At 33.8% G+C, this 25,935-nt stretch overlaps 1 protein-coding gene across 2 annotated transcripts in view; it reads right to left on the bottom strand.

Annotated features, from left to right (window-relative positions):
* The window catches only part of LOC124365775 (6-phosphofructo-2-kinase/fructose-2,6-bisphosphatase), a 114,644-nt gene extending 98,861 nt beyond the window's left edge, over positions 1-15,783 (bottom strand). Inside the window, exon 1 of one of the 2 annotated variants that reach the window (XM_046821782.1) lies at positions 15,547-15,783. In XM_046821782.1, the coding sequence (XP_046677738.1) occupies positions 15,547-15,697 (151 nt within the window). In that variant the 5' untranslated portion in view covers positions 15,698-15,783. The remainder of the gene's footprint in view (positions 1-15,546) is intronic. The other variant, XM_046821783.1, reaches the window with a different exon arrangement.
* Positions 15,784-25,935: the final 10,152 nt, after the last annotated feature.

Genomic DNA, 25,935 nt, shown 5'->3' with positions numbered 1-25,935 from the left:
AGGAGTTCTCTGCGCGTTTTACCAGGCAAACGGATTATGTTTTATGGATAAAATGATATTGGAATATGTCAAGAGGCCAATGACAAAGTAACAATAAATGTTACCCACGCCATTGACTATAGTTTGTTTATCTAAAGAAGATCCCTGACGGAGCCGGATCCCGGCGACCTCTCTCACACGCTAAACATCTCACTTAAAACGTCATCACAATAAAATATACACCTATATTACCTTGGAAATAATGTTTTACTACCTGTGTAGTACTGTTTACCCATGTATTCGAGTAAAAGAAAAATACGTTTGTGTTTAAGTGGATTGCTATAACCAAACATATGGAGAAAGACACAGTTTTCTGTTTAAAATCTAAGGTACTCCACTTAAACTCATCATTATTTAAAAAATTAATGACAGTAAAATATTTGTATACAGCATGTCTTCTATGTCTCTTGAAGAATTACCTACTAAAAATTGACAGGTCTAAGTTAATAACTAAATGCGTAAATAATTTTTTTGTAAACCCTTACGAAATCGGTTATTAGCTATAATTTTGACATTTAGAAATTTCTGCATGATACTACACGTTCTGCATGTGAATACTGATTTGGATTTATATTCATTAGAATTCTATTTATTTTTTAAATCAGGGAATACTGTAAATCTGCCAAATGGCCCACTTCTAACACTTTTATATTTTACTCCTTGTATATTGACGATTGTATACGATTTTCTTAAATTGTGAACGCAATAAAGATTTATAATTATTATGTACCAACTTTCACGGCTCTAGGACATTTCTATCAAAGATTTATCGCACAGAAGGACGAGCAATCTAAATCTCTTTTCTTTCCCTTCTGTTCTTTATTTTTGTATGTATTAATGCCTCTCCCACCTGACGAAGAGGACAGATTCCAATCATCGAAACGTTGTGTAATACCTTTTGTGACACATAACGAAGGTGAAGTATGTTGGTAGTTGTAAAGCTTTCTCAACACAATTGCGATACACTGTTCGCATAAAGATCTTTATTCAGCTTTAACACTCATGACAAGCGTGGATATGAGATTAGTGGTGAGTGGTTTGTTATCTTTTTCAAGCACACGTACAGACAACAAAGCAAGAGAAACTAATAAATAATTTCAAACCGAAAAGAATATAACTCAATTGAAGTGAGGGATCGATTTGAATGTCAAGGTCCGTTTAATCGGCCGCCAAAAAATTTTGGCACAGACGCACCTGGCATTGCAGCTTTGCGCTGTGACGTAGCATTTTGCTGATCTCATCGGATAACATAACCTCAATCTTGGACAAAGTGATGAAATGTAATGAAAACACGTTCAATTACATGCGAAGTTACCCGCGGTTTCGCACGCAATTATTTAGGCTTTGCACGTATTTGAGCAGTTCTGGTTCTAATTAATTATATTTCCGACGCCAATGTTGAGTTTAACTTGTTTCCGCGGTCAAGAAAATCTTCCAAAACGAGTATACTTATGGCCATTGTAATTTACTCCGGTCTTAGTATTTTTCGTTCCATAGTCGATTTTGCTTGTTTCCCAATCAAGAAAATGTATATCAATACACAGGTCTCAGAAGACCACTTCTGCCAAAATACAACTGAGGTGGTTTTTAACTTCATAGTAAAGATTAGACAGCCTAGTAATTTTGCCATTTATATCAGCGGTAAAAATAAGAAGTGTTGTTACTAGGTACCAAACTTACTCTATGCTTTCACACTATGGGTGTACATACATTGAAAATATGTTTACTCAGAGTGGTTGATTACATTTAAAAGGCTCATTCAAATTATAATATTTGCTGTAATGCAACATTAGAGACAATATGGAAATTTCGAAACCAGCGCGGCGTCTCTCTGAGGGATTTTAAAAATAAGAATATGCCTAAGAACCTTAAGGATGTCCAAGTAAAATTCAATGATCGGTTGAATATTTTACGTGAAAGCGAAACAAACTCACTTTCGCATTTATAATATTATTTAGGAGAGTCTATACGAAGTATATACATTAAACTGAAACTTTGTTTTCTCTTGATAGCAATAGAAACTGATAATTGTCCTATCTCTAATCATTCCTATTTTGTTCTCGATTCAATCAACTTCGAATCATACCTACGCAGTTGCCTTAGGTATGACCACAAGAACCACCAACCCACCACACTCCCGCCTAACTCGCAGTGGATAGGCTCTTATTTTAACCACAAAGCGATCACGCTTATCAATGTTTCTGTTATTATCTGGGAGAGAGTTCCCGGAAACGACTTACGCAAATGTGAAAGATAAAAAGGCTGCCCGATTGATTGGAATTGCCGATAAAGATGCATCCTACAAGTTCTGCGTGCCCTAAAGACACGCAGACACAAAGATGTAGTTTTGGAACAAATAACTTGGATAAACAATATGAATTATTGCGTGCAACAGGCTAAGTAGGTGAAGATTTCAAAGTTGTTTTTATCTTAACAGTGATATATTGCTTAATACAATGACATATTTGAATATTATGTCGTAAGTTGACGCAAAATGTGAAAGATAGAAGGCTGTCCGATAATTGGAATTGTTGATAAAGATGCACCCCTACCAGTTCTGCGTGACATAAAGACGCAGACACAAGATGGAATTTTGGACCAAATATCTTGTATAACCAATATGAATTATTGTGTGTGCAACAGATTAAGTAGGTGAAGATTTCAAAGTTGTTTTGATTTTAACAGGGATAATCGCCCAATACAAGGAGAAATATGAACATTATGTCGTAAGTTGAAGAACCAGCTGCAATATTCTGTGCATACTGAATTTTATTAGGATGGCAACAGTCATGTTGTTGATCACCACGGCACAGTAATTGAAGTCAGGCAGAACTATATTCTTCACTACATCACCACCACTAGAACCAGCCTATACCAACCAAGTTGATATTTGTTCCCACACATTTTACCTCCCACTATAAAACATTTTGTTATTGTTGAATATCAGTTTTGGAGCTCTATTAGTGTTGAGTTTAGTATAAATCTTGGATAGCCTAACACAATAGTGCAGTTTCTGGTTCACTGAACCATGCCTGCAAGTCCAGTTCGCATATTGACTCAATATCGAAGAAGTTTATTAGTTGTACATTCCTCGATGATAAGGAATGGTGAATTATGTAAGCAGTTTTTTCCGATGTCCGTCTTTAAACAAAGAATTGCACCAAGGCCTGTCCGTGGTCATGGTCTCCGACAGTTGGTAGTTTTGTCCTTTTAATGAAAATGTCCATTCACTTACTTCATCTACATAAATTCTCACTTTAATTTTATTTTTCATTTCTATACAAATTTATTTTGACTTTATTTGGTTTTTTTATTTAATTTCCTTTAAGTTTAAAGGAAACTTAATTTTTATTTTTATTTTCCTTTAAAAATTAAAATTTTACGGTATTTCAAACCTTACAATTTTTTACGGTTTGAGATAGCAACTGAGTACTTTGTGGTGACTCGTTCTCACGCACAGGCTGTAGTAGCCCATATGAGAATATTTCTCAAATAATTAAACTAGAAATATACATTTATTTTACACATTACACTTTAAAAACCAAATATTTAATAAAATATTTACTAATATTTAATAAAAATATTTAATTGTATATTTTTAAGACAATTTTTCTGAGTAAAAAACTATTTTGATTTGATTTCTTGTATGTGGAACTCGCTCAGAGCTTGTAGAATCCAAGTTTGGTGTGCCTCAGGGCAGTGTTCTGGGCCTCTGCTCTTGATCATGTACATTAATGATCCAGAGTTTATCCCTCTCGAAACCCGTAATGTTTGCGAATGACACCACCTTATTGTTTGGTGGCCCGGAGCATAATTTGCAATCCAAGTCTCTGAATCGATCTCAACACTTCAAATACGGTTGACAAATAATAATCTGTTGTTAAATGCAAATAAAACTTCTTTTATTCAGTTTTTAACTAAGAATATAAATCCAATAATAATTCTTTGTTTGAAGGTTATTTTTGACGATGGAAGGATTGTGAAGGAAACAGGATTTTTCCGGACATTTGCCATCGTTCAGTGAAACAAGAAATCAGTAACACTACGTTTCGAGATCTGCAATCTGATCTCTTCTTCTCTTCTACCTGAAGAAGAGATCAGATTGCAGATCTCGAAACGTAGTGTTACTGATTTCTTGTTTCACTGAACGATGGCAAATATCCGGAAAATCCTGTTTCCGATGATAATATCACAAAAAGACTTTTGTATCACTGACAGCTCTTCGGTGAAGTTCTTGGGGTTGAATTACATTTCCTAACTTTGCCACCAACTAAGCTGAATCAGTTTTGCTCTCAGAACATTATATCCTCTTTCACATTCGGACGCATTGCTAATGGTTTATTACAATTACTTATCCTCTGTAAGGTCTTACAAAACTGAAGTATGGGGAGGATCACCCCATGCATCCAGAGTCTTACTTGAATAAAAAGAGCAATTCGGATAATTAATGGACAACCACCTTTAAGTTCTTTCAAAGGAGTCTTTGGTTCACATGTAATTTTAACCATTACTTCTCTTTACATTTATACAGCAATTCTTTTTACACTGAAAAAACGAAGGATCTTCATACTGTTGGAGAAAATCACAGATTCCCCAACAGATAGGGTGGTAACCTCCGCTCCACCGTCCATGGTGGTGAGACTCCAGCACACCGTCTTGCACTCTCAGAGAGGAAAGTATTTCATACTGGAGGAACCCTTCACTTCCATCTGATTTAAAATCAAGCAAAAGAGAACATTTTAAAGGTGCTCTGAAAAAATATTTATTGAAAAATTAACTTTACACTTTTTGACAGGTAGGCTTTTCAGCCCTAAGTAGGTCCTATTTCTTTCATCAGAACAATGAGGTAAATTCAACTATGGCACTGGTAAAGTATTAAACCGTAAGTAGATCACAGGAGCTGGAACTAAGTGGTTTTTTAAACCAAAGTAGGTTTTTGAAACCTACGTATAAATTTTCTTAACCAGGCAATCAAGGGAATCACAGCTGTGGCATCGGATATATAATCATTTGAACCAGATATGAATCCTATGGCACAAAATGGGAGTCCCTCAACCTCAGATCATCTAACCGTGAACAGTGAAATAATACAAACCTCATTGTATGCACACTTACGTTTGTAAAATATTATAGAGGACCATTATATTACATCATAAGTGCTTTGACTAAGTCGACTACAGAGTTTGACTTTGAAAATTGCGGACGGAGCTGCAGGTAACATCTAGTTAATTGACAACAAACAATAATGGATTCTTAAGATTCGTCAAACACTAAGCAATCTCTCAAGGGGAGTAAAAAAAAAACATAAAAATTCCTTTTTTTAAATATTATTCTGTACCTCTTTAGTTTTAACTTAAGTCTAACATAATGCAATTCTGATAATTAAAACTCATAATACAACTCATTTAGTGAAGCACTACATATCCAATTTTTATAGAAGTTCATTCCAGAACCACTATAGTAGTTTATTATGCCCCAGGGGGGTTCACTCTTGGCTGGTTTATACCTTCTAGTTGAACCTCCACTAGCTACAGCAAAAAGTGATTAAATCTGGGTAACCTTATGGATGTCCAGGAGTGTCACAGCACTAACTGCAAGTGTCAAGATATTGGGGTGCAAGGGTAGTTCAATAGGTCTACTGCGGGAGATGACTAGAGTTGGTGGGGTTCCATAAGAGTCAAAGGTTCTTGCTAGCTTAGACATAAGGGCGATCCACCCCTGCCTGCTTTGGCTGGAGAGGTTGGTAGAGAGCTGGTTTCCACTTCTTCCAAGGAGACATGACAGATTAATACCCAAAATCCTTCCACGTGGATATCAACAGAAGGCAGCCCCTACCCCTAACCTTAGCCATCCAGAATATCCTGTCACTCCGGTAGCAGTATAAGTAAAAAGGTCCTTTTAGGACTAAGTGAAATTTCTCAGCTTCTTGCCCTAAGAGAACAAAAAAGTAGTAGATTATCTAATGCTTCTTACAAACTTTAAGTGGGGTTAATTTATTTTATGCTGTAGTCTAAACGGAGCCAAATATAATTACACCCATTTAAGGAATTATCTGCAACGGAACTAAATAAACCACATATGTCACTAAATAACATGATTTCGGCTCATTTACTCAAATGCACGTATATAATGAAAAGTGGTCCATTACAAAAGTGGTTCTCTGCAAGTATGAGATTATGATGCCACTTATTTAAACAAATGAAATATCATGAGATGTGTGGTTTACAACATATGTGTACAACATATGAGAATTGTTCCCGGAGTAAAAACATGAGAAAAAATAGGAAGAATCTGACAGGTTGAGGTAAATATGCTAACAAGGCCATCCAAGAGAAAAGTGTAGACAAAGGAAGCAAGGCGACTGCAGGATTGATATGAAGCAGAAAATGAAACTGAAAAGCAAACTTATGGTAATCGTATGCACTACAGTTAAGTCAACTTGAAATATTGTGTAGAATTGTGGAGGGTATTGTTGACTTTAAAGATGTTTTTGAAGAATTTGTTTTTTTAACAAAACTACATATTTTTTTATTTTATCTTTTTTATTTTGTAATTAGAGCTAAGGAGCATAATTTAACACAGGGATTTTGAGTGAAACATTATATATTTTAAGCTGTAATAGTTACAAAAGATATTTTTACATTTTTTTATTTTAACTAGAAAAATAATTATATTTTTTAGAGTAAATATGATCCTCACGTAAAAATTTAAAATATACAAACTAAACAAAAAATGCTAAAAAACTTACCTTGTATAGTTTATGAGAAAATGTAACTTACTTTTAAGTTGAGCCAAATTAACATTGATCAGTTAGGATCATATGCACTCGCACTTGCTTAAAAATTGTTTAGTGTTTAACTTCGCTTTGCTTAGGTATCCTTGCCCTTTTGTTTCAGATACACAGAACTGTAACCCAAAGAAGGATCTCCAGGAGGGTTCACTTCTGGCTGGTTGAACCTACACGAGGTACAGCAAAACCCGATGTGTCACTTAAATCTAGACAATCTTAAGATGTCCAGGGGCGACATATCACTAACGGATGTAAGGATACTACAGTGCAAGGGTTAGATCAAAAAGTCTAATCCTAGTCTACTGCGAGGGATGACTATTGGAGTTGTTGGGGTTCCCTAAGTAGTAAGGGTTGTTGTTAGCCTATACATCAGGGTGAATTACCCCTGCCAGCTTTGACTGGAGTTGTTGGTACAGACCTAAAATCCTTCCTCAAGGATCTCGACAGGAGGCGGCCCCTACCCCCAACCTTACCCATCCTTAATATTCTGTCACTGAGGAAGCAGCGCAATGGTCCTCTTAGTACTAAGATTAATTTATCACCTTCTTTTCTTAAAAGAAAAAAAAAACCCATAGAAAGACTATGCTCTACTTGCTGCCCCATAACTTGGCTATTTAAAAACCAGTTTTGGCAAAATATTATATATATACATAAGTAATACATATATATATATATATATATATATATATATATATATATATTACTTAGCAAGTCTTTGAGCTTTACTAGCATTTATCACCTTAAAATAATTTTAATAGCAATGAAGATTAAGAAATAGTCGAATGTATTTGTAGAACAAACATGTGTTGTCCATATGATACTCTGATTAAAATTTCACAGTCGACTGACTTAGGATCCATTTTTCACTTGCAGTTGTGTTTCTTTGACAACTGTTGAAATAGACCTTTCAGAAATTCTTTTGAGGATAGATTATGTTAACTGTTATCAGATTAAGCCTTGACAGTACTAAGTAGTCTTTTGACTCCCCAGAAGGGCTCATTTTTGGCTGGTTTATCCCTTCAGTTGAACCTACATTGGACACAGCAAAAATCCATGTGTCACTTAAATCTGGGCAACCTTATGGACGTCCAAGAGCAACACATCACTAACCGCAAATATCGAGATGTTGGAGTGAAAGGGTAGATCGATAACTCTTGGAGTTGGTGGGGCTCCTTAAGTGTTAAAGACAGTTGCTATCCTAGACATAAGGGTGCGCCATCCCCAGCCTGCTCTAACTGGAGAGGCTGGTACAGAGCTGGCTTCCCCTTCTTCCAAAGAAACATGACTGAGATTATATCCGAAATTCTTCCTCATGGATCTCGACAGAAGACGGCCCCTACCTCCAACCTTACTCATCCAGAATATACTGTTACTCCAGAAGCAGCATGGTCTTAGTAGGACTAAGTACAATTTCTTAATTTTCTTGTCTTAAGAGAACAACACCATTTGACCATCAGGTAATATATTTTAGATAATGTGCTTAAAATATTATCATATATTTCAAGACTATCTTTATTTCGAGGAGCTAATATAGTTTTATTAGTATGACCCATGTCCAGAATGTTACGTTAAGTTATCTTCAATTACTGACCCAGAATATCATCAACTTCTGCGATACTTTAATTACATCCTTATCGAAAACTTTAAATTTAAATATCACTATCAATTAATTGATTTAAGAAACACAACCGGATCTAAACTTTCCAACCTAAGTCAATTGAAATGTATCATTTGTACTAAGTGACACACACAAAGAAAGAAATTTGCTTTCATCATCAACTATTGTGAGAAGCTGTGTTAAAACTGAGCCAATGGAAACCTTAAGGTGGCAAATTTTTAAATACGTAAATATATTTTAGTGGCAAAACTTTGATTTTACAACAAATAAATGTATTGTGACATTTCCTAGCACATTATCTTTTTACAAGCAAACAAGGCTCGTAGTTGGTTCACTTTCAGCTGTAAAACAAAGCAAATGCTTCAAACAAAAATGTTGAACAGTTTAGATCCAAGTTGGTTTTACCACACAGATTGAGTTTAAAAATTAGAGTATGCGAAAGTCTACCTAGATATTGATCACAGTAAGTGGTTTATTAGATGAAACAACCATAATGATTAGAAATATGTTTGAGAGTAACAAGGAAGAGAGTGTTCTTTTGCTAAAGATCAACCTTTAGTCGGCTCATACTACTCTTTGTTTAAAAGTCGACAGGTCTCTGTTACCCTAGGTTTTGGTATTGTAAACAAAGCTCAGGGACAAACTGTAGACCATGTAGGAATGTTCCCACCAGTTGTTTTGTTGTTGAAATGTACTGACAACTGTACATTTCAATATCCACATCACACTCATTAAACCCATTGTGCTTTCTTTTGTTAACATTAAGATGGGTCAACAGTAAAACTGGTCAAAACTAAGATGCTGGAAGTGCCGGACATTTACAAAGTTGTAGACATCTTTATTGTAAATTCTCTATTGCTCTTTAGCATCTGGAAACGGTCAGTAACATGTGAAACTACTATACACAAGCGCTGTTGAATTTCAGATCATCCTGGTGATGTGATAACAGTTCCGGTGAACATGCAAGCTATCTCTAACAAAGTTTTGTTCTGTTTTCGTCATTTTTTTATAATTCATTAACATTTCATTGTGGCTGACAAGGAACTTAATTCTGAAGGCATAAGAAATGCCTTATAATCAAAAATGTCAGAATATGAAAGTTTTACAGGCGATGATACCTACTTTGAGTAGGTTCTTTGTTTTTATTGCTACCCCCTCCTTATCACATTTCCTTGTTGCATGATAACACAAATCATAAAGTTCACTGTTAAAATTGTTATTTATATAATTTATAATTGAATATTTCATACAGCTTTATCTTTTATATGTTAATTATTTAGTTACAACATTTTCTATTATATATTTATAAATGCTATGCTGTGTTTTTTATAGCATATGATAACCACTATACCATGTAGTTTTAAATTTTCTTTTTTCTACTGTTATATTGATAATGGTAGAAAACAGAAAATTGAAACCTACTGTACATACAAGGATAAATAGGTTTTTCCTCAGATTATAACAATTTAAATATGCTATTAACAATTTGGTTAGTGAAATTATTGTATTTTGGAATTTGGAAAAGTACAAGAAGAAAAAACTATTTTCCAAAGTATTATAAGATAAACATTTTTAGTAAATGAATTAAGAAACGCAAAACCATTAAAGTTTAAAAACCGTGCCTTGTTTGCAAATTTTAATCCCAGACATAGGGGAATCATGGATGTAAAGGAAAGTGGAAGAGTACTGCCACGCCAGTAATACTGGACAGTAGATATGTGAGGACAAGCGGAGACTAGACAATACGAGTTTACAAATAAAACCGCCAATGTAATATTTCTTTAAACAGCAAGAAAATCCTTGAGTTCCTTCCCTATCTTCGAATATTACAGTCTGTTACGAGGAAAGTGAATATCCAAATATATTAGTGTATGTACAATGCCTATACTCAAATCTGCCAACATACGGTAATATCCATTTAAACAAGAATTTACCTCATCTTAAATCAGCTCTCTATTATTGCCTTTAACGTTTCTTATATTGCACAAACATATACTTTGTACACATATTTGTATATATAAATTAGCTTTTTACCGTTCTGCAAATCTATAACACTTAAATAATACCTAAAATTGTTCCAAGAGATAAGAAAACTAAAGATAATGCACTACTAAATCTGTTATCTACTGTATACTCTTGAATATAAATTATATATACAGGACTTATACAGGACTTTATATACAGGATATCAGTTTACATTATCTTTGGTGTTGGTGTTACACTTCTCTTAAATACTGCTTTGATACACTTTAATAAAACCAAAAAATAATTCAAATTCAGAATGCCAAACGATATGTAAATCATGTGATTTTTAACTAAGATATACAGAACCGGACGCTTACGCTGGTTCGGAATTTCTATATAAATACATCATTGAGTGTATAAGATGGTTTTTATCCTGCTTTGTTCATATTCTGTTTAACTGGAGCATCAAAATGAAACTCCCTGGAACTCACTATCCCGACCATCGCCTTCCTGTTCTCTTGGTCTCATCTGAGACCAAGATATCACAGGATACGCTGACATTGAGTTCCTCATCGTTGCTTCACCTTTGTTAGATCTGGTGTGATATGTTGGTACTCTGCTCTTGTGCACTAACATCACTTAGGTTCACTCTCACCAGTCTGGATTTCATGCAGTTCTCAGGTATTACTTAATTGTTTTAATTTTGAGGGGCAGTTCATTGCCACATTTTTGAGTTTTTTAATTTCTTAAGGTATTTTTACATCTGGAGAAGAGGGTTGATTTCAATACTCAAAACACAGTGTTATACCACTAAAACGACGGCAAACGTCAAAAATCCTATTGATTTTTCAAACCTTCCATCGCTAATAACAAACTGTACTGCTCAAGCACTCGCACAGCTGAATTAGATTTCAAATAAGCTGCTTCTCATGGAACCATGTTTTAAACTAGTTCAGATCAACGTGAATGACCATTACATCAAGATAATACCTGGTATATTTTTGAAGGTAAGTCTATAATGTTAAGGTATAGCACAACACATAGATTAGTTTCATTGATGCAAATACATTGCTGCCATATTGGGTAAGCCCTAGATGAAAATCATGTGCGTAATAGATTGATAATTGTCATCTAATCCCAAAGTGACGACTTGAGCATAAATATCCAAAGGCGAACTCCTATAAATTGCTAATACATGGCTGGTGGAGTTTCCTCTTCAGAACGGAAAATTGTAGTGACTTTCAATTGTGTAACATCATTATGAGTACGCCACACCATGTGTTAAGTAACACGTTTCAGTGAGGTTTAATACAATACGTCAAGTCCATAGTTCATTTCATTATTGATAGATCGAAAAAAAGAAAATCATACAGAAAAATGCTTGGAATAGTATAGGCTTCGATGACACTCAGCCAAATTCCACGGTTGGACATACAACACACATACGGCTCATTTTGTCAATGAATAAACTGAAGATTCAAGGAAAATTTCAAGTCTCCAGATAAAATCTTTCTCAAAATATCTTGCTACAAGGTGTATTCAAATTTCTTTCAAGTTGGGTTCCTTAGCAAATTTTACCTAATAAAGGCTTACACACCAAATCACCATAAATTGAAGGTGTATACAATTAGATATAGTTTTATAATAGTTAGGCTATAAGTGTTAATACATCACATGTTACAATCTCTTACCAGTGTACTTTGTTTACATATTTATTTATTGTGCTATTTTCGTTGCCATCATGGTTATGCATAAGACCAATGTAAAACCTCCGCTAATGCTCAGCCAAATCCTATGGATTGACATGCACCATAATCGAATTTGGTGTTCCTCATATACAAATGAAGCTTTGTGCAAAATTTCAATACAATAGGTCAGTTCGTCCTCAAGATATCATGTGGAAAGACAAGTGATAGGCTTAGCTAATGATCAGCCAGGAAATGTACTTGATATTCAGGATTACATTTTTTAAAGAATAAAAATTAAGAATGAAAAACTGAAAGAACTGAGTTGCCATACAAGAATATTCTATAGCATTAAAACTGGTCCCACACTAGAATAAAAAGTAGCAGAGCTGTACGGACGTCATATAGGAAAAATTGAGCACATCTTGGAATATTACCAGAATTAAAGTTAAAAAGTGTCATGACTTTTAAGACACATATGTATAAAAAGGAACCTATTATTGAAAGGCAAAATTACTGATCGTTTATTGATCATCTCTTTGCTACTTGACCTAAGGTAGAATCCAGCCTAATAAGGTTTTCAATAAATCAGTGATATTTTGTAAGATTAATCGCATCTTACCTTTTCAACAGTAAACGTTTAGTCTCAGTTTGATTTTGCCAAATTTAAAAACAGATTTAAAAGAACCAAAGTCAAAAACATCAACTTTTCTGGCTTTCTCACCTTTGGGACACTTGTATTCACCTTAGGTGAGTTGTTTGATCAAAAACTAGTTGTATTTCTTTTTGTTTTTGTTCACTTAGGACAAGGAATACAGGAAACCTCTGATTGCAGTTGCCCTAGAAGGATCTTTGCGTTTGCTGCTGGAATTTTCAGGATGGGTAAGGTTGAAGGTAGGGATCATTTCCTGTTGAGACCCCAAAAGCAGCTGATTGTATCATATTGGTCAGCATAATATTCATACTGTAGAGTACAATTTGATTGTCTAGATAAAGAACTTGTTGTTATTCCATTTATTAGTAAAGAGTACAACAATGTTTAGGCAGGTTTCGCGAAAGTGATTTTTGTGATTGTTTAACAATATAAAACACAACGGAACAAACGATATTGTTAACTACTTGTGGAATTCTATTTTCCTTCAATATGAAACTATCACCAAAATTTATTTGGATATACTTCAATAGAGCTTTCAATAGCTGCCTAAGAGTAAATGCTAAATGTAAACAAATTAAAACTGCACAACTTAACTCATTTTAACTGTCCCCATTCACACAAAAACTAATTCTCATTTTTGCTCATGCTTGACCACAGAGGAAAAGCTTGTCGGCAAAAACATATTAGGCCTAGGCCTAAACAGACTGTATCAGCTGTTACTAACAGTTCAATGTACCTATCGTTTTTGTTTATAAAATGTGATTATTCCAAAGTTTACACTCATAGGATAGTGTGGTAATTCTAAGCAATATATGGGTCAACCTCGATTTTTTCTCATATTACAATATAATGTTCCAATAGTCAATTAGAAAAGGAAATGACTAGAATTTCTTGCCGGAAAGCAGTTATAGGGAGCAGGCAACTCATATTACAATATAATGTTCCAATAGTCAATTAGAAAAGGAAATGACTAGAATTTCTTGCTGGAAAGCAGCTATAGGGAGCAAGCAACCGCGAGAATTACCTATTAGTGATCAGGGGCACTGACGTGATCTGGGCTTCAAATTTGGAACTACTCGAGTTAATTTTTTTTCTAAAAGAGCAAGCAGCGCGAAGCGCTGCGCAGCAGGCAAGCATCGTGCGTGATCTTCATCTATACTGAATTGATTCAGGCCAAAGGAATGACACAGATTCCTTTACCAGATTTTTACGGAGATTTTGTATTGGGCGGATTATATTGGTTTACTTTGCTTTCCAGCATGTAATTATGTGTTTAAAATTGTTTTACATACATTACCTACATTATATTGTAATATGTAATAACAATTTATCAGAAATTTTTAATAAAAAAAAGGATCACGCACGATGCCTGCCCGCTGCGCAGCGCTTCGCACTGCTTGCTCTTTTAGAAAAAAAATTAACTCGAGTAGTTCCAAATTTGAAGCCCAGATCACGTCAGTGCCCCTGATCACTAATAGGTAACTCTAAGCAATATATGACCGTCTGGCGGTTGCCTGCTCCCTATAACTGCTTTCCGGCAAGAAATTCTAGTCATTTCCTTTTCTAATTGACTATTGGAACATTATATTGTAATATGAGAAAAATCGAGGTTGACCCATATATTGCTTAGAATTACCGATAGTGTTAAATGTTAGAATGTATTATCTAATAATCATTAATCATTTCTAAGATTTGAAACTGTTTCTGCATATCTACAGATTGAAACTCATTTATTGGCACCCAAGTATTAAATTCAGTGTAGTACTTTACTGCGATTTCATTGGGACAAAAAGAAGTACATAACTTAGATCAGCTTGAAACAGGCTAAATCCTAGATTCTTTAAAAGTATGTATTTAGCATGTTAACTACATTCTAATGGGATTACTTTAATTAAGTTACCTTAAACACATACAAGCAGACCTATTATGCTCAATGGTATCTTAATCAAATTAGGCGACCTATTTAGGCAAATCTAGTTACCTAATATTGAAGCCGAGCTAAGAAATCCTCTTTGCTGTAGCTTTAGAATAGAGTGTAGATAAATAGAAAAAGGTTGAAAGACACATTGCTCTTGCCTAAATACTCTTTTTACCTAATTCATCTCCCTTCAAAAACATTACACCTTTGATTTGAAAGTTGGCAACACGTGAATCATTGAACAAAGGTCAAAAATAATTTCTACATTATTAAGTTCAAAAGAACAAATTAAAACAAAAGGTAGGTCTATGAACATCAGTTTCAATGTTGCTGTTGTTTATGTTTACAATAAGCTTATAAAACATGTTGGAATTAATAAACCAAAATGAGATGATGATTTATTACTTGCTATCAGTATAAAATATCAATAAGTTCAGATTTTTTTATAAGTTTCAGATTCAGTTCTTCAAATGATAGGATTTCATATTAAAATTTCTTTTGATGAATAAACGTCCAGTAAATATCTAAATAATAGCATATACCGTACAAGTATATACAGCCTAGTCTTATTAACAGCTTACTTTAATTTAATTTTAGATCTAGGTACATATTACTTTTAGCATATAAGTAGAAAGAGCAGCCTAATCAAAGAACTTCCAACAAGATTGACAAAGCGCTCCTAACCTCACTTTTAATAAAAACTAACACCAATTGCCAACAGATTATTACAATTTATCCGATGTTATTAATTTGAGCACTGAAGGCTCAAGCCATCATAGCGGTTAATGTATAATACTCTAAATATAGGATTATAAATAAATTCAACACCTTGATAATCCATCTTATGTTCTAGCAGACGACATATTAGTAACTCACCTCTTATAGGAAACGGCTTGGTTTGAATGGTGTCCGTATTCGGTGGAGCATGTCTTTTCGATTCGGGAGACATGAGACTGTCAGTTCGCCACAGCTTTCCACCAGGAACTTTAAAGTTTTCACAAACACATACAGAGTCAAGCATTGCCATCCCCACGCGAACTCATATCACAATTGACAACTAAATTCGGACTGAAGTGACCATGTTACATTTTGACATTTTGTACCATCTGGTTAAGGCTATTCCAAGTGTGGATGGTCAGGAGTTTCAGCCAATCACAGGACAGCTCGAGTTCCAAAGAGAAAATAAGAACAGAGACATCACTACACACAGGTTATATCATTCAAGTTCAAATACACTATAACAAATATGATACCATTATATTTCATATTGTTTGATATGTACAATTCAGAAAATATGTTTTAATCAAACTATGAATACTTATAAATAAGCTACATGCTAATTCATCGTATTGCATTCAATAATGCACCACTTGCACAAAAACCAATATAAATTCATAATGTATATTAACATAAACTATTTTCTCACCACGTTGGAAAATGAAGGCCAATTTTAAGAAGGTTTTGGGTTCTGGAGGACATGATCGAAGACAATGCAAACATCTACTGGAGATTAAGTAATGATGGCGATTGCAATAGGCTGACTTCTGCAAAATCTATCTAAAATCGAATTGATTTGATTTTAATTGGCCGGTGTAAGAACACTGAATTTATTGATTCTACTTTTTAGATTTCACTGTACTATTACTTAGTAGATATCCCTTTTTAATTCCTTTACTTTACCGACTAACAAATTGGTTAAGTAGTCCTACTCCAAATTTACAGGAGACTGTAACTTATGAAAAGACGTGTGATAAGATATTTACGACGAATTGGGGGTATGCCCCGTATTGGCCAGTCAGAGGTTAGACTAAATACGTTTTGCTTCAATTAAAAGTATCGGTTAACTAATGAAAAACAACGGTTCCTTTACAGATTTTCACTAACAATTTACACATGATGTATTCTTTAAAAAAGTATTTATTTTAAAATCTGTACAGTTATGTATTTTACTAGCCGACCCTTAGTTTGAAACCCGTGTTTTAAAAGACACGCCTGTCTGACCTACGTTCTAACACATAGGAATACAATTCCATGGATAACATTCTATGTTTATTATTAAAACTCGAATTCGGTAAAATAATATTCAACTTTCTTCTGTATTTACAATCTCTTAAAATACAACCAACTATTGGTTATATGATATAACTTATCTAGTGTCAGTTTTTCAATCATGAACATTTGCAGTGCTACCGTATTATCTGCGTCGGTAGATCGGAAATTTAGAGAGATTTTGAATAACTCTCTGGCCTTAAATAAAAAATGTTAGAATATGAATTTTATTATAAAGGAGTACAACGTACATTTAATTATTTATACTATTAGCCGCAAGGTATGAAATGTTAACGCACATCGGCGGTATGCAGATGCTTATGCAACATTCACCGACCCTTCTCCTTAGTGATGCGCGATTGCGAGAGGTTAATACAATCGAAATGTTCCTTCTCGAGAGGTTCTGCTTAACGATTGTTTTTCGATTGCTTAGCGAGAGGTCTTTACAATCGAAAGGTTTCTCTCGATTGTTGCATTCGTTAAGCCAATTTGTTATTGTTTACTTTTCACGAGCCTGTCTCAAACTATTTTTCATACTTACGTTCCATATATTGGTTTGCACCCACTCTCCTCTCCATTAATTCCAGTAGTTTACTTTATAGTGTCTAGTCAAAATGTAAATTATAATTCTTCAAGCATTAAGATTGAGTATATTATCTTGAATTATAATAAATAGCTTTTCTTGGTTATTATTTTAAAATATTAAATGTTTTTATTTTGTACCATGTTATTTTTTGGATGTTTTACCGTTCATACGTCATTATTGTAACGTGAATAAGCGTTTAATGTAGTAAATATAATGTTAAATGTAGCTGCTAATATAATAATTCATTAAATAAACTCGGAAGTCAAGTCAGTAAAAAAAAGTAACTGAATTAATTTATATTTCAGTTAAATCCTTCTGTCGATCGGCAAACATATCTCCCTTAGAATTTCTATTGCCTAGTTAAAGAATGGAATAGATCAGGGGTGCCCAACCTTTTTTACCCAAGGGCCACATTGTAAAGCCCTTATGGCCAGGCGGGCCAACATCCCAGGGGATTTGGAACCCCAAACAAAACGTATTGCCCGGGGTTTGTTCCAGAAATCTTGTGCAAAATATGAGTTTTAAGGTTATTTGGCCCTTGTTTCCTGATTATTGTAATTTCTTATTATTTAATTAGTTGTTTAGGTAAAGGTTTATAATATATTAATGTTTTTAGGTTATTTTATTAGAAATAAATATAAACCCAGACTTTTGGATGTTTGCTCTAATTCTGAGGGAACAATAAAAAAAGTCACCAATAAATTGAATACATTGATTTTAAATTAATCCTACTAGGATACTAGGACATACAAATTACGTGGCGAGTGGTGACCTTGAGTTGGGTAGGGGCTACGTCGCCGCACCGCGCGCTGTGCCGTGCTTTACGCGCGCTATATTCGCCAGCCGGCAGCCACCACCGTAGTCAGTGAAATCTGTCTGCAACTACTTTACTTCTTTCAACACTCATACTCCACCAAAATGAATACGTCTCATTCTACGTGAAATCGGCTGGACTGCTTGGTTCTCAAAATTTGTATTTTATTTAATATTTCAAATGCTTGTAAAACAAATTTGGTTGTTTTGGCAACAAGGCGGGCCACATAAAACTGATTCGAGGGCCGGATTCGGCCCGCGGCCGTAGGTTGGGCAGCCCTGGAATAGATCGTACACGTAAACGAAACAATCGCTAGAAACCTCTCGGTTGGAACCTCTCGTTAAGCGTGTATGGTGTATCGCAAAAACAAAGTTATGGATCATGGAATCAAACATTTCGTTTTCAAACATTTCGTCAAACACTTCGAATGCCCGGTACGAGAAGAGATGTCGTGTCGCAATGAAACAATCGCTAGGAACATCTCGGCAAAAACCTCTCGGTAAGAACCATAGATTACAATAAGACCAAATAGATGGGCTATGCCTATCTTGCCAACATTGGGGCAGGTGAAGCCAGGTCCGCCATGTTGTCGTGGGATAGAAACTCAAAACTACGCTCCGATTAGTGTAAAAATTCAGTTCTCCCGTTTTCAATCAACTCGTGATTTACCCTACTTAGAACAAAGAAAATACTTTGAAACTTTGTATGAGTGAAGTCAATAAGCTATGGATGCCTGTGGTATCATTCAAATGTTCAAAAAAATTAGTTTGCAATTTAAATAATTAAATAAAGTCGAGAATTAATGTTTACATTTTAAAACTTGACATAAAAAAGTTAGTCGGCTGCTACTTTTGCCGTTTTTTTTGGTCAGAGCAAGTTTAAAAAACGGTGGAAAATGTTGTTGAATAGTTGAAGTTTTCAGAACATATTTTCTTTTTTAATTAGCTCTTATGGTTTGGCCAGAAAGTTATTGTTTGTGAGCCGTTAGTTTACGAGTGCCGCGACCGCTTTGGAGCTCAACGCTCCGTGCCGGGCCATCTGTTCCTCGTATCGTACATTATAGCATATTATAAAAAGTGAGTAGAACACTCTTTATTTGTACTTGTTTACAGTAATTACTTCAAATAAAATTCACATAAGTTATGTAATAAGGAAGGAATTCAATCTGAGTCAATACTCTAAACTAAGAATAAACTAAGAGTTTATTTGCTATTTATCTTTTGCATATATACTATAATATGAGCAAAGTTTGTATATGCGGGTAAATTATTAGATGAGGGAAACATGACTTTAAACCTTATAATCCTTCAGCTCAAAATATCCCAAAATACAATATATAAAGTTTTATGTTTACATATTGTAACAAAGTGTATAAAGGTTTTAATAAAATATGTTGTTAAGTCTGTAAACATTTATTATACAATTAGTAAGGCAATAAGTTAGATTTTAAGATTTATAGATGAATTATAATAAAGTATGAAAAATTACGTAAATGTACAATAAAATATAGTTTCAACTTTACAACTCAGTTAATTAATTGTAACTAATCTGTAATACTCAGTTGAGAAGAGGAGGAAGTTTTAAGTCATATATTATAAATGTTAGTTTATTGACCTTCGTTTATTGACGCTTTATCAAACAATTCCGAATTCTGAGAAATTGATCCTGAAGGAACAATCTTCGGTGTTGAAAGTTTAATTTTTCCTTTTTATTGAAGCATCCAAAAGCAATACATGACATAGGCATTGTGTGTTTGTGAAGACAACATCATCCACAACATAAACAAGTTAAACAAGAGTAAACACAACAAGATGTTTAGCAACACGCCGGAAGCACACGCGTCAGTAAGCAGAGTGTATAGCAGGTCACTACAGTAAGCTCGACAAAGGCGAAGTGAAGAGCGGGAGTGCAAGGCGACGCTCCTCAGTAGGTGACTCACGCCCGCGCCGCCATATTGTTGAGTATTAGCCGCTCCGCAGTGGCTTCACCTGCGAGCACCCGATGTCCCTATCTATTGGTCTTATTGTAATCTATGGTAAGAACCTCTCGTTAAGGGAATCACAATCGAAATGTCTCGAGAGGTCCAAACAATCGAAACGTTTCGATTGTAACATCTCGTAATCGCGCATCACTACTTCTCCTGAGATGAGAATACATGCCACCACCGGGAAATGCATTCCATTCTCGGAAGGCAGTAGCAATGAACGATTTTATTGTATAAATTGTAACTATGATAGACATGTATAGAATAGATTGTTCATTGATATTATAAATAAAAACTAACGTTTCGAACTGATAAGTGGTAAGTAAAATTGTAGTGATTATTGCTTAAACAAGAACAAGAATATGATAGTTCTTTAAATTTCATTATATGGTTATTTCTTATTACAGTTAGTGTATACAGTTCAGAAATCACCCAATAACTTTTCCAAGCATTCAGAAATTCTTTACCCTCAAAATAATATCTCACAAATAAAAGTTTAAATGTAAATATTTGTTCTCTTTTTTTGTTCTACAATCTACCTGCATGCAACATTTCACATTACTGTTACAGCCAAAATCTAAAAGCAGCAATAATAACTAAACCTTTTAAAAAGTCCATATGTGGAAATAGTACAATATTCACTGCTTATCATCCAAGTACATTATACTGTCAGTTAATTAGTTCAATCATCGACCACTAGTAGCGCAGCACAAATGTCAATTGCCACCAAGTGAACGGGTCCGGCGGAGACCCGGAGTTAGTTCACCCTATATATCGGCTAGCAGCGCTGTTGTCATGCCTTGTTTTATCAACTTCAGTAGATATTGAGTAATTTAATGGAAATAAAATAAATATAGTCATGTATAATATACTGTAAATATTTGTATTTATTCTTTTTTAAATAACAGGTTTGCTGTTTTAGCGTAATAACGCACATATAACAAAATTATTACAAAGATCCGAATTCATTCTCGTTTATAGAATAACTAATATAATATAGTCAGCATATCCAACTCCTCGGTCCTGTTGATGTCTTCAAAATCCATAACAAACAATAGTATTTGGAGACCCTAAATCAGTTATTCTTACCTGAATGCTGACATAGGGTTCGTGAATCGTGACCAGATTGTAAGTGTAAAGTTACAGTGAAACAGTTGTCTGTTTTAATAAACTAGGTCCTTATTAAACTAACTTTGGATAATAAAATTATAGACAACCTGCGTCGGAAGTCAGAAGGTTTGCGTGTTCAAACAAGCAGGCACCTGCCGGTAGCGGTAAATTAAAAATAAGCTCAATCAGATATGATTAAAAATTAAGCGTTTTAAATAGTGGTTTACACACTGGATATAATGACTAACTTGCAGAATTACAAGGTTAAACGTTTTATTTCACAGTGTTCATGTAAGTTATTGCAAATCTATTTCAGTGACTATCTTGTCAAGTTTAAATATGAGAAGTGTAGCTTCTATACATAAATTGTAAAGTCACAACAATTAGTAAGGCACAGGAAAGAATTCAAATTTATATTCAGATGGAAATGAAGATTTATTTCGTTTTTGAAATGGCACACACCGTTTTTCAAACACTATTATTTCCCAATTAATTAGCTCTAGCCCAGTTAAAAATCAAACTATTCAACTTTCTTAAAGGAATTAAAATTAAAACTATTACAAATAAATTGTAAACACTTTCTTAAAAGTAAAAATCCAATTCTTCAATATTGCAATAAAAAAATAAAATTAGGCTACAATATATTGCTACACTAAAAATACTTTGAACTAAAACAATATTTTTCTTCATTCAAGTAAATATAAATCATTACTTTATTATTAGTTAATGCTCCCATTCATGTTCACTCGAGTTTGAATATTCAAGTTTTAAGTTTTTAATATATTTCTAAATTGAATATTCATACAAATATCATATAACGCTTTCCTCCTCCAAAAATACAAGTTTTTAATTAATTATTCAGTTAAATTATAATGTATTTTCATACTCGTAGTTAGGTGTTCCTAAATTAATGCTTATTTTTTCAAACCACTTTTTATTTTTCAAATTATTCTAAAGTTATCAACACATTGTAGTTTTTCTTCAACTATGCCTAAAATTAAGAAAAACTATTACATTTACGGATCCTTTTTCATATAATACAACAAGTTAAATATTTTTGTCTACTTATGCAATTATTTCCCTCGTGGATTCAAATTCAAATTGATTTATTTCGCATACGTAAAATATTTGAGCAAAGCTATGTTAAAAGGTAGTAATTTCAAAAATTTAATAATATAGCTAATATTGCAAAATACACAGAATTAAGTTCAGTTCTTGCATATCAAATCTATTTTAAATTTTCAATTTAATTAGAAAATGCAATAGTCGAAAAAATAAATAAGTATCATTTAACCTATTATTATATTATAATTTACATTGACAAAAATCTATTTACTGATCACATTGAATCAGTATGCATAAAGCTAAGTTCAGGATTTTTAATTTTGAAAACACCTTCTTCAACTCTGGTCCCCAAGGGTTTGATGGCAGTGTATAAGGGATTTATTTAACCCTTATCTACGCTGTAGAAATCTGGGGATACGAAAATAGAAGAACAGAGTGGTCTTTAACCTGTTGAGGAGTACTGACGGATATAACCGTCAACCTACTTAGGGTCTACTAGAGTAAGCAACATTATCATTAATGCACTCCAGGGAGAAAGAACAGTTTTTAATTATATTTATTCAAAATGTGTTGGAACAGTATAAAAGACCAAAGTAATGCCTATTTGCCCCATTAAAAATGGTGTTAAAAATGTACAGTTTTTAGAATTTTGGTAAAGCTTGATAATTTTCGAAACAATCAAATTCACAATCAGTGCACTCATAAGCAGTGTCCTTCTTTTATGCTCACTCATAAAAGAAGGGCTTTTTGCTGCATGTACCTTGATAAGATCACATTAGTCCAGATAATCACTCATTTTACCACAGTATTCACAAAACGGTCATATTCACTCCAGTAACATATCTGAGAATAGCCTATAAGGGAGTTGACGCAAAAACATGGCAGGACATTTGGCTGAAAGCTGTGAGTATATATTCTGTCGCTAGGAGCCAGCATCTTACATGAGTAGTTTCCCAGACAAAATAGTACGTAAGAACGGTTGTTTACGTTCCATCCTCCTCAACAAGTTAAACTTCAGAAATAGGCTGTTTGATCAATTTTTCATCTTATACGCAGGCGCTCTTGTAGGTCATATTTCCAAAGAAACATCTTAATGATATTCCCATTATATATGCAGTGATCAATCTTCTTTGCTAGAGAAAACATGCACGTATTGCGGAGTATTCAGACTAATCATACGAACAAACTCCGAACAAATAACAATATCACATAGGAACATAGGAATTACTACCTCCAATCTTAATAAATCTTTTTCAACTACTAATTGTTATTACAATTCTCAACTACTCTACCGAAATTTGTGCTTAAAATATGAAGGCGTAGAACTTTTTCAAACAACTGCATTATTGAAACTTTTAAAAGGAAAGTGTCGGAACTGCTTATCAGTCTCAGTGACGAGGAAGTCGAGGCTCCTCATTGTGACCGGGTACAACAGGAGGACCTGACCTTGGGACCCCCCTCACCTACCCCTCAGTCATTGCGTCATGTATTGTTGCATCGGCTGCCCCTGGAAGGAAATAGTTTGTATCCGACAGATATTAGATTGTTATGGTTTTGATATATATTTTTTAGCTTAAAGAGGTGGGTTTGTTGTCATCGTTAACTGATTGCTCCAAAACTATAAACATTAATGTTATTGTATTTCTTTTATTGTTTTTACTATTTAATTTTTTTCTTAATTACAAAATATTCTATCACATATAACTAATTTTTTTTCTAAAAATCCGTTTTCCTATATCGTTGCCATAATGGCTCGGGTCTACGCACAGGCTACTTGCCCCAGTAGACCCTATTTTTCCCTGATGGAATAGTATTATTAAATATTTTGAAACTGTTTTTACCATATCTAGATGATTATCTATTATGTTATAATGGTGTAAGATTTATGGTGATATAGAGATACATTGTACGTGTTACTAATGTGTATTTGGGAAATAAATATTATTCATATCATTCATTTATTCATTCATTCATTCATTCATTCATTCATTCATTCATTCATTCACAACTCCATAACATGAAACCTCTTCCTATGAGAGTCAGTTAGTGTGCAATGGTTCTAGGCTCTTCAATTCTCTGTTGGACTCGGCTGAAGATTGGAGATAAGTAGTCTGTGTGTGCTTGAGAAGCTATTGTTGCAGGGTCGCCATGACAGCGTTAAAGACTTTTTTTGTCTCAATACGGTAACGTTAGTTTTATGGCAACCTTGTAAAAGAAAGTTTTTCATTTTTTATCACTAAACTAGTAGACTTCTGAAGTAATCTGTATGTAAAAGTACTATTTAAAAAGTAATGTAAAACGTTGAATTTATAAATATATATGACGCTATTATGTAGCTTTTGTAACTATTCGAATAAAGATTTTCTTTATTTCTTTCTGACAATAAAATATATTATCACTGATAATAAATTTTTAACAGCTTAGACATAACAATCACATAAATCTTTCTTAAATTAAAGTTGAAAAGCTCCACCAGAAGAACTTTTTCAATTGAGTCAATGAAGAAAAAGTCGTTTACCAAGTAGTATAATCCATCCATAATTAACTCATGAAGCTCTTGAAGGCTCTTTTTAGAGGTACAAAGGTAATTTAGTAAAAGTTTCTTTCCTATATAGTAAGGGTTTTTCCAAAAGAAGTGGTTTTATTATTAGAGGGAAGGTCATATTATGTGATATAATGTCTGAGAGAAACTTTGCTAAAATATGGAAGGGTTTTGTTAGTGTTTGTAATATCTGTACCTCAGAACCATATGAGCCTAAGTCCAAAATTTCTTATTTTTTTAGGTTATTGCACGTATGTTCTTAAAATTTCATTTTACATCCAGCCATACCAATCGTAACTCCGCTAAAAATTCTATTTTTTATGATTTATATCAAAGGTTATATGAGTCTAAGTCCTGAGGTATATCAGAACCAGACAAACTTAACTCCACCTATGATGTTTATGGTTCTGAACATTGAGCATTTCAGCAAAAACCTAAGTCCACAAAATGGACTTGCCATTGTCTGGCCCTAGCCACTATACTCATTTAGTCTCAAGTCCTTGTTTTCTGAACAGCTGATTGACTGTCAATAATACTGTTGATATTGCTGCTGCCTGCTATTAGAGAGATTATTGAGGTTAGGACTGAGCTGTACTAATCAAAGTTTTATTCTACTTTTAACAAAACGTTTTGGTAATTAATATGGAAAGTAGGGGAAAGTTTATACTTTCCAAATTGAAAAACCTTAATACGTTCACTGAAGATAATCTGAAACCTGAAACTAATGATTGTTCCTAGCAATCATCAGTAGAAGTTCCACGAAGAAATTCCACTCCTTCACCGACTTTAACCGAATTAAAAGTAAGTATTTTTTAAATATGTTTACAAGCTAACAATATGTAAAACTTAAAGTAAAATTCGAATTTTATACTCAGACCTCAAGGAACAATTTTTTATTATTATTATTATTATTAGCCTAGGTTTAGAACATTGTTGTGCCAATAGGAGAAGTAGGCCTAAGTGTATGTTTGATTTTCAATTTTATTTCTAGGTATTGAATCCAGATTGCACATCCATCCTCGTTTTACCTGACCAATGACTCAAACCAATGGAATTTTAACATGCATGAAAGTGAAAATATCCAAGTTGAAAGAGAAACTAGTAAAAGACGTACA

The sequence above is a fragment of the Homalodisca vitripennis genome, chromosome 7, assembly GCF_021130785.1.
Source record: "Homalodisca vitripennis isolate AUS2020 chromosome 7, UT_GWSS_2.1, whole genome shotgun sequence".
Taxonomy (NCBI): Eukaryota; Metazoa; Arthropoda; class Insecta; order Hemiptera; family Cicadellidae; genus Homalodisca; species Homalodisca vitripennis.
The sequence above is the reverse complement of the archived record's forward strand: the minus strand, read 5'-3'. Positions and strand labels throughout refer to the sequence as shown.